Source organism: Urocitellus parryii, chromosome 1 (assembly GCF_045843805.1).
Source record: "Urocitellus parryii isolate mUroPar1 chromosome 1, mUroPar1.hap1, whole genome shotgun sequence".
Taxonomy (NCBI): domain Eukaryota; kingdom Metazoa; phylum Chordata; class Mammalia; order Rodentia; family Sciuridae; genus Urocitellus; species Urocitellus parryii.
This window is the reverse complement of record NC_135531.1, coordinates 155,950,733-155,970,009: the sequence shown is the minus strand read 5'-3', so window position 1 is coordinate 155,970,009 and position 19,277 is coordinate 155,950,733. Positions and strand designations below refer to the sequence as shown.

The 19,277-nt window shown below is 47.3% G+C and overlaps 1 protein-coding gene across 1 annotated transcript in view; it reads right to left on the bottom strand.

Annotated features, from left to right (window-relative positions):
- LOC144255837 (protein KIBRA-like) overlaps positions 1–19,277 on the bottom strand; it is an 84,812-nt gene that overhangs the window by 49,508 nt on the left and 16,027 nt on the right. Inside the window, 6 exon segments of the mRNA XM_077800822.1 lie at positions 2,351–2,424; positions 3,545–3,573; positions 3,576–3,690; positions 5,345–5,474; positions 10,747–10,826; positions 12,075–12,151. Of these exon segments, the coding sequence (XP_077656948.1) occupies positions 2,351–2,424; positions 3,545–3,573; positions 3,576–3,690; positions 5,345–5,474; positions 10,747–10,826; positions 12,075–12,151 (505 nt within the window).

Here is a 19,277-nt window from a genome sequence, read left to right as displayed (position 1 = left end):
GATCAGCTCTGAGGATGGCATCAAAGGTCTGGCAGCTAGACTCTAAGCAGAACACTGAGGAGTGACGGACGCTTTCCTGGGTGTACTTTCTAGGGTGCTATCCCTATGCCATTGCTGCTTAAATCAGGGTAACTCATCCTCTGGAAAATCTGATGGAAACTGTCAGTCTCTCAACTTCGAAACACACTTGACAAAACCTGACATGTGACGATCAGACATTCCATTCACTATGGCTATCTCCCTTCCTTCACAAATCCTGCAGCCCCTGCTTTCCTACTCAGCAACCTCTTCTGCCTCCTTTACACCAAATCTAGCTTTGGGTAGAGGCGGAGGTAAGAAGCCGGGTAAAGTCAGATGAGCCAGGAAGCTCTGTGATAATTTTAATGGCTTGACCCCAGAGGGAACACTTCAGTGCTTCAGTCTCTTTAGGACTGGTTACGTAGGACAGGCATTACTGCAAGCTGGAATAGATCCAAGGTTCAGTGGCCCCCTTCAGAGGGGACAAGTGACTGTCCAAACACACACGTTCTGCTGTTTTGCTGAATCCCTAGTGGGAAGGGGAAACAGTTCAAAGGCATCTGCTTCCCTCCACCTGACCATTATCTAATTCTTCCTTCTTTTGCTAACAACACCATGGTGTGCCTATGGAAAACCTCTCCTCCCATACTCTTAAGTTGCTTGGTTCCCCCAAAGCTGACCTCAGTCTCCTTCCAGCATGAGCATATGACCCATGCGTGGACTTTCATGGAATTCTAATCCTCTTGCTCCCACCCTCCCTACCAGCCGTGCATCAGTGATTGGTTCATCCAAAACTGTCAGTGAATCTCAAGTTATTTTGTGGGTCTGGGGACTAAACCCAGGGCCCTGAACAGGCAAGACAAGCACTTTTGCCACTGAGCTACATCCCAGCCTTTGAGACTCATTAAAATTGTTGGGAAAGGCAGGTCCCCTTTCTACTGGGGTTGCTACCCTGGTTGTATGTAAGCTTAGAATTGTTGAGGGTCATCTTGTCACCTTGGGAGAAAAACCTGTTTGAAATGAAGCCAAAACAAAGACAGCGAGGTGGAGAATATAGAGATGGAATCTATGTACCGTTAATTGAGTACCTGGATCCAGCTAAGCCTGAATCTGTATTCCCCCAGGATTTTGGAGTTAGATAAGACAATAAATTCCCTTTTTGTTTCTTCCTCTGGTTTCTATCACATTTCTGTTATAGCTGCAGAGAATCTGGTGCTAAGGGAAGGTTGGGAGAGAAGAACTGGGCATTACCACACCCTACCCAGCCTGGCTGAGAGAATTCATGGGCCAGGCAACTTAGTCCATGGAGGAATGGCTGTAATACGCCTGAATTCATTCACCAGCAGATGCTCAGGGGGTTCTTTCCCAGTAGGGCTGACTTAGTGTATAGGAAGATCATGAACTTGAAACCAGGATGTCTAGGGTTCCAATTCTAACGGTACAACCTGGAAAAGCCATGAAACATCTTGCTAACCTCTCTCCCCTCTAAATATGGAAATAATAAGATAGAAGCTATGGTATGAGGTTGCTTTTAAAATTAAATAAGATAATAGATGCACAAAAGTCTTAATATTGCTGGGTGCAGTGGCACATGCCTATAATCCCAGCGACTTGGGAAATGCAGGCAAGAGGATCAAGTTCAAGGCGAGTCTCTGCAACTCAGTGAGACTGTCTCGAAATAAAAACCAAAAATGGCTTGGGGACATGCCCCGGTGGTAGAAGAGCCCCTGGGTTCAATCTCCAGTACAACAATTAATAAACAAATAAGATGTTTTAGTACAACAAGCAATCTGTTTATGCCTATTAACAGATGCCCTAAAAATGCCAGGTTTGATTATCATTTTATTTGTGGAAGTGCAACCCAGCCGCTTTGGATTCCATGAAGCCACATCTTTATGGAGTTGAAACTCAGTTGAAAAGCACAGCCAGCTCGCGGTCATGCAGGAGATGTTGTAGTGGATGGTGTCTGTAGTCCTCTTAGCCTATTGCCAAAAATGACCAAACAAACTTGTGGATCCTACAAACCAAACTACTTCCAGGATCATCAGAAAACTTTGATTTACAGAAACCAACACAAGAAGGAGAAAGATAAATCATCTTTGAGAGGTTAAGCAGATTTGGGTTCAAAGCATAGTTCCATATTCTACACAGTGTCCTGAGCAAGGCATTGCCTCTCTAAATTCCAGAGGATTAACATAAGAGGACTATACTACCTACCTTCGTAATTTTGGGGAGGGTTAAACAGGGTGGGAATGCAAAAAGCTGGGCTCGGAGCAGACCCCCACCATATGATTGTAGGAACCCCCCAGCCCTAGCGCCAGCCTGGAGTTACCTTCTCTTAGCCTCTTCATATCGAAGACGCAGTCTGACCTTTTCTGCCAATTGATTGTTGCCGCTGGTGCCGAACTAGAGGGCGAGAGCAGAGTCGGGAGTTACACAGCTATTGTGGCCGCTACTGAGCTATGTTTCGAGAGCTCGGGAAGGACTTGACAGCTTGTGTGGGGCAGAGCAAAGAACAGCCCTCGATTCTTGGGCTGGCTTGTGGACGGCAGGGAAGCTAGTTAAGCAAAAAATACTTCTCTTCCTTCAGGTCATGGAAACAGTCTCAAACTGACATCCACCCCTTGAGGAAGAGAAGCCGAGGGTCTAGAAGCCCCAAATGGCTCAGAGCCAATGGAGGCAGGAGAGGTAGCAGGTGAGAAGAGACAGGGACAGGAAATCCATAAGAAAGCCATCCTGGGGTGCTGGGAAGGGGGCAGTAGAAAACTCAGGCTGCAGTCAGAACTCAATCCTGACCGCGCATGGAGAAGGTCCTAGGATTTAGGAGGCACGGGGTCTCTTCACGAATACCTGGCTTACATGTGGCTTTTAGCCGGACATGTGGATGGTGTGGGGAAGGAGGGAACAGCTCCATGCCCTGTGCTCCTCTGTCAAGAGCCATAAGAAGCTACAAGGTTCCCCAGACAACACATGGATACAGCTTCTCTTCCCAAGCCGGAGGATGCCCCTGACATCTGACGGGAGTAGTCTTTAGCGCAGAAGCTGGAGGTAGTCTGGCTATGTCGTCTGCTCTAGTGAAACTCTCCAAAAGTTACAGCTCACCATGAGTGGGCACTACCCACGATCCCCATTGGAACAGCACTTCACTGCTCATGACCCACTGGGACTGCGCTTTAATTAGGAGTCACACAGCTGTGTGAAAGCGGCACACATAGCTTTGGGACTAACAGGAGGGAAATATCCTCTGCCTTCCAGCTGAATGGAGCTGTGCACAGTATGACAGAAACCAGAGGAAGACACTTTGTCCTTTAAAAGTGTTTTCCATGCAGGTCTAGAGGCATAAGTACCTGGCCAGGTAATGTCAGAGCGGAGGAGCCCTGAGCTGGTGCGCTTCCCTGCCCCACCTGCCAGAGCTCTGGGGCCAGGAGCTGTGAGAAAAGGCGCTCCCCAGGGTGGAGTTGGCAGCCAGTGAAAGCAAGCAGAGGGCACCTGCCTGGAAGCCCTCCTGTGGGACCCGCCTACTCACACTCCCCGAGATGTCCGTCTGGGAGCTCAGTCCAAGTACTGTTTCGGCAGTGGGAAGCCTGAGCTCTCCAGAGAGCTGCTGCTGGACCACAGGTCCGAGTGAGACCCCCTGTCGGTGCAGAAGCCATCCTTGAGCATGGTGAGGCTCTGCAGGCAGAGGGGGACAGTGGGTAGGTTAGTCATGCATCTTCCAGGTCTGCCAGGCACTGTGGGCTTTCCTGGGCATCTTCTCTAATCTAGAAATCTGTGCTCACCCCTGATAACCCGCTGATGCCATGCAGAGGGCTCCGAGTGAGTGGGCACTTACAGGACCTTTTACATGGAGACATCAGGGTGCATGTGGACTCAGCCCAGGGCACAATCCCTGCTGTGTCTTCTAGCTGTGCCATCTAAGCTGGATGATTAACTTGTCTGTGCCTCAACTTCCTTTCCTGTAAGATGGGAATGACCCTAGGTGCTACCTCAGAGGGCAGTCACATTGATTAAACTGATGACAGTGTGAAATGTGGTATAGCCAATACTCAGCAACGGTCGGTTTCACTAAGAGCTCACTGAATCCTGACAATAGCTCTTTCAGGAATGACTTGTGATTATTCCCCCTTTTATCAAGGAGAAGCTGGCAATGGTCAGAGCCAGGATTTGGACTTGACTTTGTTGCTCTGTGTTCTTAACTGCTAATCACAACAGGAATGTTCCTTGCTGTCCAGGAGCACCCTGTCTGAATGTTTTCACTGGGCTGCTGTCTCGGGCAGGAGTTGTGGAAATACTCTGTCTTAGAGCATAAAGCTTCCTTTACTTAGCAACTTGCAGCCAGCAGCCCTGGGTCTTGGACTTTTAATCTGCCAATGGCAACCATGATAGAGATCTCTGAGGTCAGGGTGGTTCCTGTGTGGGGAGGTGGTATGCCCAGGGGTTAAGCAAATAGGCTTTTGAGTCAGGTGCTCGGGGGGTTTGAATCCTGGCTCTATCCGTTGTACTGAGTCCTGCAGTCCTTATCTGTAGAATCAAATTAAAGCAGAGTTGATTTAGAAGACAGGTCAGGCCCATTGCACCAATGCATGCAAAGTCCTTGGCACAGCTGCCTGGCGTGGTAGAGAATAACTCTTCTCCTGTGTTCAGTTCTCAGCACATAGTGAGAACACACATACACAAAATGATTACAGAGATACTGCATCCTGATGTTGAGGTTAACGATGCTGAAACCATCTCCTTCCATTTGCTTCATTGAAAGATAAACCCAGTGGCCAGAGCTAGTGGCAAGGACATGGCCTTTGGGGTATGCCTGACGGTGACCACCCCAACTTTGCCACTGACCCTATGTGGCTCCAGGTCAGCCATCTAGTACACTGAAGCCTCCTATCTTTCCTCTATAAAATGGGACCAAACTCCAAGAAGACTAGTCAAGGTCAAGTTGCTCTTGTCTGAAACGCCTGGGACAGGAATTGTTTCAGACCTGAATCTTTACAGATGCTGGAATATCTGCATATACACCATGAGCTATCTCAGGAAGGGACCCAAGTCTAAACAGGAAACTGTTGTCCACATGGCTTATGTGCACAGCCAGGAGGTGACCTCATAGGAGACCTTTGGTGCACCTGTGTTCCACCACAGGTCAGGTGTGGAATTTCCCATGGGGGCATCATGTTGGCGGTCAAAAGTTTCAGAGAGCATTTCGCAGTCTGGATTTTTGGCAAGGAGTAAAAAGAGGGCAGTGGTCCCCAGGGATGTGGGAAGAACGTGCATGCAGGGGAGGGGTACGAGGAGGACTGAACTGGGTCCATGTGACTGGGAACGCACGTACCTTAAGGAGATCTTGCTTTTCCTTTTCCCCACAGGTGATGGCCTTCTTGATGGCTTTGGTTTCTCTCAAGACAGCCTGAGCTTCATCCAGTCTGTAGCTGCCCTGGGCATCAGACATTTTCTTATCGATTCTAGGAGACAGGTGATGGAAAAGGTCACACCCGGGAGGGACAAGTTTTCCCCAGGGGAAGTGCAGGCCAGTACTTCAATTCCCCAAGCAGTCTCCTCTCTGTCCTGCATGCCCTTCCTCTTCAGGTCTCACTTGTGGGGTGTGGTGCGGAAGGTCCCTGCTAAATCACAAATGTCCCACAGCAGGCAGCTGCAGAAATAAGCTGCTTTTGAAACCAAGAGTCCTAAGTGTGGGCCCTCACAGGGAGCCTCTGGATCCCCTCCCTGGTCCTCTAGGCGGAGGCCCGGATACCAGGCACAGAGCAGTGACACTGCACTCCTTCTGTCCTTGATGATCATTTCCTACAGGAGCATCCCTGTCTTGACTCTGCACGGCTCGGGAACACAGCTGAGCGTGTTTGAATAGTTTCAGCCTCTGGCACAGGATGGTTTCCATCTGGGCAACTCAATCTCCACCCACTTGATAAACTTGACCACCAAAACCCTCCTCTGTTTATGGCCTCTCTATGCTTCCACGTGCATGTCTCCATACATTGCCTACGGTCTTCTGGGGGAGGGAGCCAAAATCACCCCTGTTCAAGAAGCACCATCTTGATAATTATAATGTGTTGAATCACAGGATCAAAACTCCCAGCGGAGTAACCTTGGATACGGCTCCCAACCACACAGGGTCTCCGTTTCCTCCTCTGAAAATGTCTAGAGCACGTCATCTGCCTGGCCCATGCACAAGGAGTTGTTAGGGATGTCAAATGGGGTGAAAGATGGCAAATCCTTTGGTGAGCTAGGAAGTGCTGCACAAATGAAAGTGCTGCACAAAGACACCTCAAGCCCAGAGATCTCACTGGCTTATCCAGGACCTAGACGCAAATTTGTTTGGATGGGGACAAAAGGTGTCTAAGAAAGGGAAAAAAGTAAAATAAAGCTAGAGCTAAGCTAATTTTTTTTTTGTTTGCTATATTTTTTATAAGGCTGAAATGGATCTCAGGCCATGCAGGTATTCTACCACCAGACTCCAACCTAAAGGTCCTCACACAGTTTTCCAAAGGTCAGACCAAACCAGATGGTTGTTGTTGGTGGTGGTTGGGGAAGTCCGGGCTTCTGGAGAAGAAGGCTGGAGGCAGGCGGGAGAAGGATCTGAGAGCAGATCTGAGAGTGCTTTTAACTGCTTCACACTTTCATCAAAGGCTGGGGCTGCAGTTTCAGTAGAGGGCGGAGAAAAGAGGAAGTCTTACAGTCTGAGGGACACCACAAGCCCATTATTTCGGGATGAGAAAGCCTCCTAGGCATTCCTCTCTGCTTTCCTGCTAGAGGCCAAATTGTTCTGGGCTAAAAATAGCTGGAATGGGAATCACTGCTCTGAGCAGGTTGGTTTTCACCCTGTCTCATGGCCTCATCATGGCCTCATCGTCTGGGCCTGGGGTGGAGGAGGAGAGAGGGAGGCAGGGAACTGTGGTCTCCACACAGCCTCCCCTGCGGTTACTTCAGCCTCCGTGGAGAGAATACAAAGCCTCGTTTATGTCTCCCCACTAAAAATAGCCTGTGGATTCCTTTCGAGGACTGGGGCCTGGGCAGGACGGCCAGGTTCACTGAGATCCATCTCAGATTCAGTCTGAAAAACTGGTGTAGGAACGATTTCCACAGCAGAATCCTGCCCAAGATGCTCTGTGGAGCAATAAGTGGGGAACAAGTGGTCTGGGGTGGGAGGTGGTCCTGCCTCCGACTGGCCAGGGAGGCGAGTGGCGGGTGCAGGGACAGCTATTTGCTTCAGCATGTCCAAGCGCCAGGGTCTGGAGGGGGGCTGTGCCCAGCTGTCTTCTGCTAACAGGGTGAGAACGGCTCGGAATCCCCACAGGACCGGGCAGAAGTGGTGTGCCTGCTGGGCTGCACAGAGCCTCTCTACCTGATTCCTTCAAGGGCCTTAGCAACCAGACTCTGGAATTTGGCTCCAGAAAGTAGCTCTGAGAGGGAACACTCTCGGGATGGAGCTGGGGTGGGAGCGGGTGGGGGAGAACAAAGGGTCACCATTATGTACGCAGTGAATGAATCTTTTTTTTTCCCCTATAAAGGCAAAGAAAAGTTGTGTGTGTGTGTGTGTGTGTGTGTGTGTGTGTGTTTGGGGTGGGGGGGTGCGCATGTGTTTTAGGATTTTCAAAGTGCAGCTGTCCTTCCTTTCAGGCTCTCTGAGATTCACACACCCAGTAGCCACACAGAAGCAGGGCAAAGACTGATGGCAGTGGACAATTCCCGGCCTTGTCCAGACAACTCTTACTTGGGCACAGACCGTTTCTGTGACTGTGCAGGAAGACCCTGCTCCACCCCCCAACCCCAGCCAATCGCCAAGTCCCAACCCCTTCTTATTTGCAGGGGATCACGGGAGCAGGGGAGCTGAATTCCAAAGCTTGTGTTCAGTTTTTTTTTTCCTTTTCAGGTTCCTCTAAGAGGTTTCCTTCAATCCTTTCCAACCTTTCTCCTTCTTTTTAAAGATGCGGTCGTCGACAAATGGATTCGTAGGGGATGGTAACTGCCGAACACATCTTAGCTGGTACCATTGCCATCATGAATCCAACACAACTGTGCTTAGGAAATGAAAGAGCTGTGTCCTGTTGGGCTGCACATCAGCCTCTAGAAGTGAAAATGACATCTGGTCAAAGTGACCAGAGGGAAACTCCTAAGACACTCCTGAGGGTTGAGATCTACTTTCCCCCATGCTCAGCTGAGAGTGGGCATGACCCAGTGGGGAGGTCCCCACTGGACCCTAAAACACTCAAAGGGAGATGGAAGACTTATGTTTCCTAGGCATGGGGAGGGGGCTCTCAGGGATAATGCCACCAAGGGAGGCATCAAGACACAAGCTTTAAAACCCAACAGTCCAACAGTATCAACACACACACACACACACACACACACACACACACACACACTCAAATAATTATAATAACCCAATAGCCCTGGACATGGAGTGCTTAGCATTTCCCTAGCACCAGGAGAAAAACAAAATCCAGTAGTCCTGGGTTCTGGTCCCAGCTCGATGCTTGCTGGCTGGGTGGCCCTGGGCATATTTCCAACCCTGTACCTCCATCTATAAAAGGGCAGTACCAAAAAATGTTCTGAAGAGGTAAGAAGAACAAGACCAGATGGCCAGAGTGAAAGGGGCTCCTCAGCCCAGGGTCGAGCTCAGGGCAGATGCAAAGTCTACCCAAGTCCAAGAGGACAACTAGCCAGAGGTCGGCACCTAGCTTCCTCTCACCAAACTCTTCCTACATGCCAGGTTCTCTCATGACCTGGGTAGGGATTTTTCTAATTCAATCTCTATGACCTCAACTCTTTCTGATAGACATAAAGGCTCAGAAGGGTTAAGTTACTTTTCCCTGGGATTTGAACCCTGGCCATCTGCCTCCTGAGGCTGCATTCCCAGCCCTCAGCCAAGATGCACAAGAAAGAAGACCCCTCCTTCCCCACTGCCTGCAGGAGCAAGGGCCGCAAAGGAGTCTTATCTGGGCCAGGTATCAGACACAGGGAGGGGTAGGAGGAGGCTTGCCTTTGGGCGTTCAGTGTCAGCTTACCAAACAACAAGAATTTTCAATGCTGCTCCAGGGTGACAGACAAAGTAGTAAAACAGGTTTGCAGGGACTAGGAGAATAATGGGAGGTGCTCTAGCCAGAAGCTCTTGAGGACTGCAGAAGCAGGGAGGGGAGGGCACACTCTGTTAGATGATGTGGGAACCAGTGGCCCTTAAACTATGTGCCCAGAAGCTGCTCGGCCAGAAAGTGGAGGACAGTGATGACTGCTCATTAGGCCAAAAATAGCAGTTTTTTCAAAGCTCACACTATTGCTCTGGATTGTCCTTGGTGCTGTTGAAATTCCCAAGAAGCATAAAACAGAGTCTTTGGACTTAATGAGTTTAGAATCTAGTTTGAGAGAGATGATTGGCACATGTATGTATACAAATAAATATATACATAAGTAATACACATAAACAAACGGAAAGCTAAAATGTGTAACAATTTGTCAAACAAAAAAACATACCCAATTTATCTTACAGGATATACTTTGGACAAGGTCACCGTTTTTACCACATGTGTTGTACTGGATTCGAGGTGGCCCTCCAGGTGTGGGGGCTTGTGCAATGGGAGGATACGAATGTGAAATAACCAAACCCCTCACTGGGGTTCACAGTTCATGGAATAGGACTTTTAGAGGACATCCAAAGGCTGGGGTGGTGGCAAAAGAATCGTGACTGTGGACTTGAGAACTCACGAGATGAGGAAAAGCTACAGTCTGGGAGAGACCAAAAGCAAGGGACTACAGAAAGAGCTGTCCGTAGATAGTGTGGCCTTCCTGGGACTCTGAGTGACAGGTCTCTTAGAAGGTAGAGATCTGGTGTCATGCCAAGTGCATCAGTGAGGACCCCCTTTGTGGTGAGCCCAACAGATACACTGAACACAATTCAAGGACCAGGTCCTGGTCACATTATTGTGGTTAATATAACAAGCTAGCATTTACTGTGCACTTGCTATGTGACTCAGTTTTCTCGTGTATATGGGGGTTAACTAAAAGGAAAATTTCTCACAGAGTTGCTGTGAGGAGGGAAGGAATTTACCCATGCAGGAACACTGAAGGCATCTCTGGCACAGAGTAACTGCTTGACAAAGCTTAGCTGGCACAATCACCGGTGTGACAGTGAACACACTGCCCTTAAGAGCCCAAACATCTCCATCTTACTTGGCTGCCTGGCAGCTTCTAAAAGCAAATATGACATCTGGTCAAGTGATCCTGGGAACTCCGTAAGGCCCCCGTGAAGGGCCATGCGCGTGGCATGGTATAACTTCTCTAGTAATTTGTCTATTTCTGGAAGATGTCCCCGTTCCTTCAGTGGGTCACTAGGTGAAGTTGTGGCTCAGGTTAAGGGTCATGGAATTAAAGGGGCTGTGTGTTCGTGTGCATGAGACTCTAGTGGTCTGCCAGAGAAGCCGAGGCGTGTGCACCGGAGTGCTCAGCAACGCTGGCTTCGGAGCCTGGATAGTAAGACTTAGCTGAATGGAACAGACTTTTGTGGCTCCAGGAGTTCCAAGGAGGATGAGAGCCCTGTGATCTAAAGCGATTCTCCTTTCCTACCTGGGGTCCATATTGTCAGTCAATGCCATTGGGAAAGAACAGAATAGTTAAAGAGCTCATTTTGAGAGGTGAGGAAGGGATCTAAAGGAGACAGACAGAGGAGGTGAGGGCAGCTGAGGCGGGGGCCGCCCCATGCTCTGCCCCGCTGGCTGGACTTACTTCTTCAGGGTCTGAAAACCGCGCTCTTTAAACTGTAGCTCGTGCTGCAGGTGAACCATCTCTCTCTTCAGCTTGTTGACCTGGATGACAGAAGACCACACAAGGGCTGGATCAGAGGCTGACTGAGAGCTGCAGGTCTAGAAGGGGAACCCACAGCACCCTGCACAATGACTTGGGCCACACCCCTCGGACCACACAGGTCACAACACCCTTCCCTCACCAATGTGGGTCTTGTCTCTGCAGCTGCCCATTCAGTCAAACACCCCAGCCAGTTTCCTTAGGTCCTGCCCAGCCAGTCCTTGCTCCAGGGAGACAGGAAGTAGTCAGGAGCTGGCCACCTGACCTCAGAGAGAGCTGGGTCTCCTCAGTTGTTAGCAGTGAGATCTCTCTTAAGCCACTGGGCCATTCTGAGGCTCCCTTTCCTGCTCTGATGGATGAGGATGGCACTTCCCCGGGTTGTGCGTGAGGTAGCAGACAGTGGAGGTGAGAGGCAACAGAGGAACACGCCCCAGAGCCAGGCCCAGCCAATAGGAGGGCTGACTGCCTGCACAGGAATTAAACTTTGCAAATGGGTTGCTAATAATCAAATATTGAGATATTTGCTAGAAGAAGCCTGGATACACAGTTCCTTTCCAAAATTACCTGAAGGCCTGGCAACATGGAGCTCACATGCCATCATGGGTGCGGTAGACTAGAGCTGAAACTCTAGTACCCCCTAAGAGAGGCCACACCTCCCTAGACTGACAGTCCCCCAACTTCTGACTGCCTCCCCCAGAGCCCATCTCGTCCACTTACATTTTCTGGTAGACATCTGAACTTGTGGAAACTACTTTGATGTACCTAAACTAGTGTTCCAACTACTGACTTTACCAAGAGCAAGACACCTAACCACTGCGTCTCAGTTTCCATATCAGTAAAGTGGGAATAATAACATTCATCTCTAAGGTAGTCAAGAATTAAATAAGAGAGAACATGCAACAGCTAGGAAGAGAGTACGGAATAATAAGAACTTTGGTCTAAGACTTGAGTCTCTTGGGCCCCAGGGCCAGTTTCTCAGCTCCCGTCAGCGTTGTTGTTCATCTTTAAGATGTACATGATACTGGCTGCTGCATGGGGCTGCTGCAAGGACAGAGAGGACTTGCGATGACCAGGTCAGCACTAGGTCGGGTGTATGGCGACTGTTGTGAGGTGGTAGCTGTTATGACCATCATCCATACCACAACCCCTGCTCTGTTGTTATTATCTGGGGCCTGGCCTGGATGAAGCATCTACTCTGGTCTAGTGGCCCCAGGTTTTGGTGACCTGCAGCATGGCAGAAGAGGCCCTACCCGGGATTTTGCAGTGGCAATCTCAGCTTTCAGGATCTCGGGGTCATACTTCGAGCTGGATGATGAGCCAGAGACCACTGTAATGAAAAACCAAAAGAATTTCAGAAAAAGAAATACATTTTAGCAAAGTTGGCTTTTTACCCTTCTAAACAAACTCAGAGGGGAAGCACTAAAAGAGAATAACCTAAATGTCCAACAAAGGGGGATTTCCTAAAGAAATATGGTACATGGGTATTATTTGTTGAATAAAGATACAACTCATGCAATTTATCTTTAAATTGCAGGGCTGGGGATCAGCAATTATAAAGCACTTGCCTAGTATGTACAAGGAGCTGGGTTCGATCCTCAGTACCTCAAAAAACAAAAAGGAAAGGAAAGAAAATGTGCAAAACACTACATAATAGGGGAAATGTCTGAAACCTATTGTTTGTTACACGAAAATTAGTTTACAAAGAAATAGAAATAATTTAAACTCAGAAAACGTACATAGTTTACAAATATACACACATGTATCTTTAGAAAGAGCCGAAAGAAATATACCATACTGATTCTTCTACAGTTGGATGATAAATGGAATTAATTTTCACCTTCTTATTTTTCTCTTTCCTACATTTTCTAATATAAATATGTTTTAATCACAAAAAACACTGGAAATGATTCTTATTCCTTTCTAATATTAATGTACATATGAAAAGGAAAATAAATATTATGCATATCCTACCACCCTAATGTAATTATCCTTTTCCCAAGTTGCCTTCTGCTGTTTATCTACAGTTCTATCATATTGTAATTTTATTCCATTTTAAAAACACTATTTATCTTTAAAAGGGATTTTATGGCTTATAAAAATGAACACAACAGAGTAAAATACATAAAATAAAAGTCAGAAAATGAGACAAAGGGGGAGAATAAGGGCAAGGAAAGTCAGATTGTGAGTAAGTATGAGGTTAGGACTCGCTTCCTGACAAGAGGCACCACAAACCTGGCTCTGAGCTTCCTGACTGGTGCTGGGGAGAGGGAAACATAGCTAGATATGAGACTTACTGGGTCCCTACCTTACATTCAGCCCCGGTGTCCAGAACAGGATGGCTATTCCAGGTGAAAGCCAGAGATATAGCTTTCTCCCCTATGAGCCCTTACTTACACTGGATAATCAATTCCACTGTCTCCCCTTTTCACTTAGCAGCATCTGAACACTGGCCATTCACCTGTAGGGAGATCAACTACTGAGAACTGGGGTTTCTGAGAACAGAGAAGCTTATTTGGAAACTGCTGGCAATTTTCAGTGTCTGGAAGCAAAAGTAACAGTCATGAGGAGGTTCTTCTGCTCTTTAGATTTAGTGAAAATACTCTAGTGGGCCTTTGGGTCATGCATGTGAAAAGTTAAAATATAACATTGGGAAGTTTGGAAAAAGAGAAACTGTTCTCCATAATAACAAAAAATGCATCTGCCGCAGCCTTTCATTTCAAGACAATGGTGATGGTGGAGACTGGGATTTACCAGAAGAAACAGGTAGGAGTGGGGAGGGCCTTACAGCCTTGTCTTGGGAATGGCACAGGGACTCCAGGTACAGAGGTGTTTTGTTTTTAAATATATTTTTTTTTTAGTTGTAGAAGGTATTTTGTTTATCTATTTTTATGTGGTGCTGAGGATTGAACCCAGTACCTCACACATGAGAGGCAAAGCACTATACCACTGAGCCACAACCCCAGCCACAGAGGGGTTTTGTTTTTGATGGAAGTTTTCACTTTGTGCCTTCTAATTCTTCTTGCTGGACGTGGGAGTTTCAGAAAAGGACCTGGAAGGATACAGAGCTAGAGGTGCTGCCCTGAGCATATTCCCTAAATGGGCACTTTTCAACTGCACTGTGAAAACTGTGGCTCAGGCTATTTGTTACCCGCAGATTGACAGTAAGACGTGGTGAAGAGCCTGTCGGAGGAGTGTCAAGTGGAAAGAACACGGGGGATAGGTGCGGACAGGTCATGGGCAGGGCCTGTTCTATGAGCTCCATCCTGCCAGCCCCTCCCTTGGTATTAGGCAGCGCTGATGTTGCCGGGTCTACGCTGGGGGTACTGGTAAGGAGACCGTGACAGCAGCCTGCAAGAAGGGACCAGTCCCTCTGGGGCTGACCTGTAGACTGAGTTAGCATCCCCCAGCCATGTTCAGAAACCCTAGAAGGGAAACCAAAGAAGAACAGACCCCCCACCAACTGGCCTGCAGGGGATTTGATTTTTATTTTGTAGAATATTACTGGGAAGTGTACTGAAATGGAATATATTTTAAGTACATTGTTGTGGAAATAAAAAAATACATTCATAAAAGTAAATAAACTGTATGTGTACAGTTTGAAGAATTTTGACAAGAGAAAACACACATGATCAGATTTCCTGGGTCTGATCAGCCTCCCGGGTCTGCCTTCTCTTCCCCACACTCTATAAAAAGAAGTTTATCTTCAAACAAGATCCTAAAGACAGCCAGCTTTTACCGTTTAGTTATATGTGAACACAGTTTATAAATCTAACATAGTACAAGGTTTGCTATAAGAGATGTTCAACAACCCTATTTCCCTAACACCCCCAAAGGGAACCATTTTCAATGGATTCAGATCCTTCAGATCCTTCCTTCCTTCCTTCCTTCCTTCCTTCCTTCCTTCCTTCCTTCCTTCCTTCCTTCCTTCCTTCCCTCCCTCCCTCCCTCCCTTCCTTCTCTCTTGCTCTCCTTTTCTCTAGTGCTAAGGGATTGAACCTAGGGCCTCATGCATACTAGACAAGTGTCCTACCACTGAGCTTCCTCCCCAGCCCTATCTATCTACCTCTATGTCTCTAACAGATAATATGCATAAATTGCTGCTTCTTGGTCTCTACAGTTTTAGGCATTATTTATTCATTTCTCCCTCTGAAGTTAGGGATTTGCTCTGCTTGCTTCCAGCCCCTGCACCATACACATGCCCCTCTCCTACCTTCCCATCCTCTTAATTAACACAGCGTATTTCGGAGGAAGCTATCTTCAGCATTTGCATTATTTTCATTCAGCAAACATCTTGCTTGGGACAGAGCCACTTTTCCTTTCAGACACATTTTTTTTTTATTGTCCCCTATCTTGAGTTAATAACAGTCATTTTCCTGTTTGCTTAGTTCCAACAAACTTACACTAATTTAACCTCTCATCCTGCCAGTTATCTAAACTCTCACTGGAGGCGCAGAACAGCGCGCACCCCGCCAGCTTCCGCTCCTGCATCAGTGTGCGCCCTGAGGTCCCCTCACCTTACTCTGGGCATCCTCCTCGCCTCCCCTATCTTCCCTGTATCCCAGGTCTCCCTCTTCTGGTTGAGTCCTTATTTTGGAAGAATACCACTTCTGCTAGCTAGCTTCCTGAGAAAAGAAACATGAAGGAAATAAATTCTTTGAAATCTTGCTTATCTCAAAATATCTTTATTCTACCCTTCACTTAAAAGTTAGTTGTACTGGATATAGAATTCTAGGTCGAAACTGATTTTCCTTAATATTTTAAAGGCACTGCTCAATGTCTTTTGAGTTCCCAGCGTCGGATGTGAGATGCCTAGAGCTATTCTGAGTCCTGGTCATTATTTCATGATCTACCTTTTCTCTCTGGGAGCCTTTGCCGCCTCGAGATATTCCCAAGGTTTGAAGTTTCCTAATGATGTGTCCAGGTGTGCTTTCAACCCTTGTGCTGGGAACCCAGTGAACCCTTTCAGTCTAAAAATCCTCCCCCTTCAGTTCTGGGGAAACGTACTGAATTTCATTTCATGGATACTCCTTCCTCTGTTCTGTTTTCAGCTCTTCTTCCTGGACCCTTATTTTCCTCTTATTTCCAATCTCACTGTATTTTTTGTTCTACTTCTTACAAGGCTTCCTCAGTTTTATTATCCAGTCTTCCTGCGGAGTTTTCATTTCTGTGATCATATCGTAATTTCCAGAGCCTCGTGTTAGTCTCCGAAGGTCCGTGGTGTAGAATGGAGAGCCCTGTTCTCGTGTCAAGGCTGTGAGCTGCTCCTGAGGTTTTCTTCTCATGTAGACCCCTGCTTCCTCTGAGGTGGCCCCTTTGCCACGTGGCCAGTCTCCATTTTTCCTGTTATGGAACGTCTGGAGTCCCTCGTGTTTGCCCACGCTTAGGAAAGAGTGCCCGAGAGCCTGTCTGGAGAGTCCTTGGGCGCTCTGCGCTGCACGGTACATGATCTGGTTGGCTGCTTTCCCTTAGGAGTCCTCCATGTCACCGTCGTTACATTGTTTCCCTTCACATCTCTTTTCTGGCCACAATTCCCATCCCATGGCCTGCCACCCCGAAGGGCACCAAGGGAAATAGGAGGGCTGAGGTCTCCAAACCCAGCACACCCATGTTCATGGACTCACCATCTTTATTGTGGCACACCGTGACGTTGAATTTGCCTGGCATCCTCCAGTCTAGAAACTGCTCTCCTCTCTCCAAAAAAAATAAATCTGTGGTCTTTGGCCAGGTAGTTGCCTGCTATAACAATTTGGGGAGGGATCTGATGGTGGGTCTCAGAAACAACTTTCACCAAATGTTCTCAGAGATCCTCCTCAGCTTGGGCCTCTCCAGAGACAGAGGGTGCCAACATCCCAGGCTTTGGCAAGTGCCCTGTGTGGACTATTTCAGTCAGTCTTCCTTACTACGGGCTCATTTTCTCTTCTCTCTGTCTCCCCAGGAGGCCGCTGTCTGTTCATCTACTCCACAGCTTCCAAATCTTATTGCTGCTCTTTCTTCTGCAATTCTCTCTGTCCTTATTATGTTCCTTTTAAAACAAAATGTCTTACATGATAGTTTCTAAGTTCAGGAGTGAGTGGTTCAGAAGGGTTGCTCGACTGACATTTTTTGGTGGGGAGGGTACCGGGGATTGAATTCAAGGGCGCTCAGCCACTGAGCCACACCCCCAGCCCTATTTTGTATTTTATTTAGAGACAGGGTTTCACTGAGTTGCTTAGTGCCTCAGTTTTTTTTTGCTGAGGCTGGCTTTGAATTCGAGATCCTCCTGTCTCGGCCTCCTGAGTTGCTGGGATTACAGGCCTGTGTCACCGTGCCTGGCTCCAACTGACATTTTTAAGTAAAAAGCCTTAAGTTTATTTTTCATACAGGAACCTAAAGCCTAGAGGATTGAAGAAGCGTGGTGAGATCAAGAACCCCACTTTCCTGAACCCTCACCTTTTTAAGGCTGGGAGGAACCAAGTGTAGGCCAAAAACTTTAGTGAAGTTAACTGGTAAAGTTGGACTAATTAAAGAGAATTTAGGTTTCTCTTACACCTGGGTATAAATTCTAGCTCTGACACTTTCTACCAATGTGACCTTGAGGGGGCCACTTGCCCTATCTGGGCCTCAGTTTCCTTGTACTTAGAATGGGAATAAAATTCTCTTGAAGGATTGTGTGTTTGAGTGGTGAGGGAGAGGACTAGCCTGTGGCTCTCTAGGGTGTACAGTAGATGCACATTAAACGACAGCTCCCTCTTCCTTCCTTCCCCACAGGGTTAGACACTTCAACAGAGACTGCAAACAAAGTCTCCATGCAAGGGCAGGGCCCTGTCTGTGTCAGACCCAAGCAACTAGGGCCAGGTGGTAAAGTCCTCACAAGCCCCAGCAGGCCGTGGGAGTCAGAGGAGAAGCAGGTGACCTCACCGGTCTGTCACCCCAAGAGCTTGACTTGGGAGACAAACCTGGCTTGTAAAACCTGAAAAGGAGTCATGATGAGCTTTAGTCACACCTCAATTAACTGGGATACTTGGGCTGGGGGACTCCCCAGTACCGTCTGGTTTGAGTCTCAATTCAGTTGCCTGAAATGACCTCAGTCCTGGAAGATAGAAGATCCTCAACCCTGAAGATGGCGGTGGCCTTGAAGGGCTGGGGCAGCTCTTGGGGCTGTCTGAAAGTCAGACACAGGGCAGAAGAACTACTTCATCCCTAATTCCTACCATTGGCCAGGTATCTGCAAGCTGAGGACCCATATCTGAAGTGCACGGGACACAAGTGCTTTAGATGTTGGACTTCAGAACATTGAACACACGTAATGAGATACCTCGAGGATGGGATGCAGGTCAAAAGAGAAGATTTGTTTATGTTTCACAGACACCTTATACAGACAGCCTGAAAGTAGTTTTATTCAAGTTTTCTTTTCTTTTTTTGGCAGGGTACTGGGGATTGAACTCAGGGGCACTCGACCACTGAGCCATATTCCCAACCCTATTTTGTATTTTATTTAGAGACAGGGTCTCACTGAGTTGCTCATTGCCTCGCCATTGCTGAGGCTGGCTTTGAACGCATGATCCTCCTGCCTCAGCTTCCTGAGCTACTAAGATTACAGGTGTGGGGCACCACGCTCTGCTTTATTCAATATTTTTAATAACTATGTGCAGGAAACAGTTTTATGGTGCAAAAGTTGTCATTTATGACATAATGTTAGCATTCAAAAAGTTACAGATTTTAAAGCATTTTGGATTTTGGACAATTGGATTAAGGATACTTAGTCCTTGGGCTGGGGCTGGGGCTCAGTGGTAGAGAGCTTGCCTAGCATGTGTGAGGCACTGGGTTCTATTCTCAGCACTGCATATAAACAAATAAATAAAAATAAAGGTCCTCGACAACTATATATATTTTTTCTTTCTTTCTTTTTTTTTTTAAGGATACTCAGCCTATATGCTTAATGCTCCCAGGAATCTATTAAAATTTTTTGTCACTGACAATGCCAATGAATTAATAATAATTGTTATTATTTACTGACAGCTTAAGAATGTAACACATACTATTCCAAGTATTTTATTAACTAATTTAAGCCCCATAATATCTCTATGAAGATGATACTATTATGAGATCAATTTTATACTTGAAGAAACCTGGGCACAGAAGTAGCATCATTAACGCGAGGCTGCATGGCTAGTAATTTGCATATTTTCAGTTAGAACCCAGGTATCTGCTTCCAACATGTACACTCTCAAACTGTGTTTCCTATTAATATTTTTGAGCCATTAGTTATTAGGAAACTGTTCTATATGTTTTCTCTAGGCCACTGCTTTTCACCTGGGGCCAACTTTCACTCCCAGAGCACATCTGGAGATGTCTGGAAACAATTTTGTTTGTCACAACTTGGGGGTGAAAGGTGCTACCGGCATCCAGTAGGTACAGATCAGGGACGCTGCAAACATTCTCCAACATGCAGGGTAGCCTCTGCAAAGATCTAC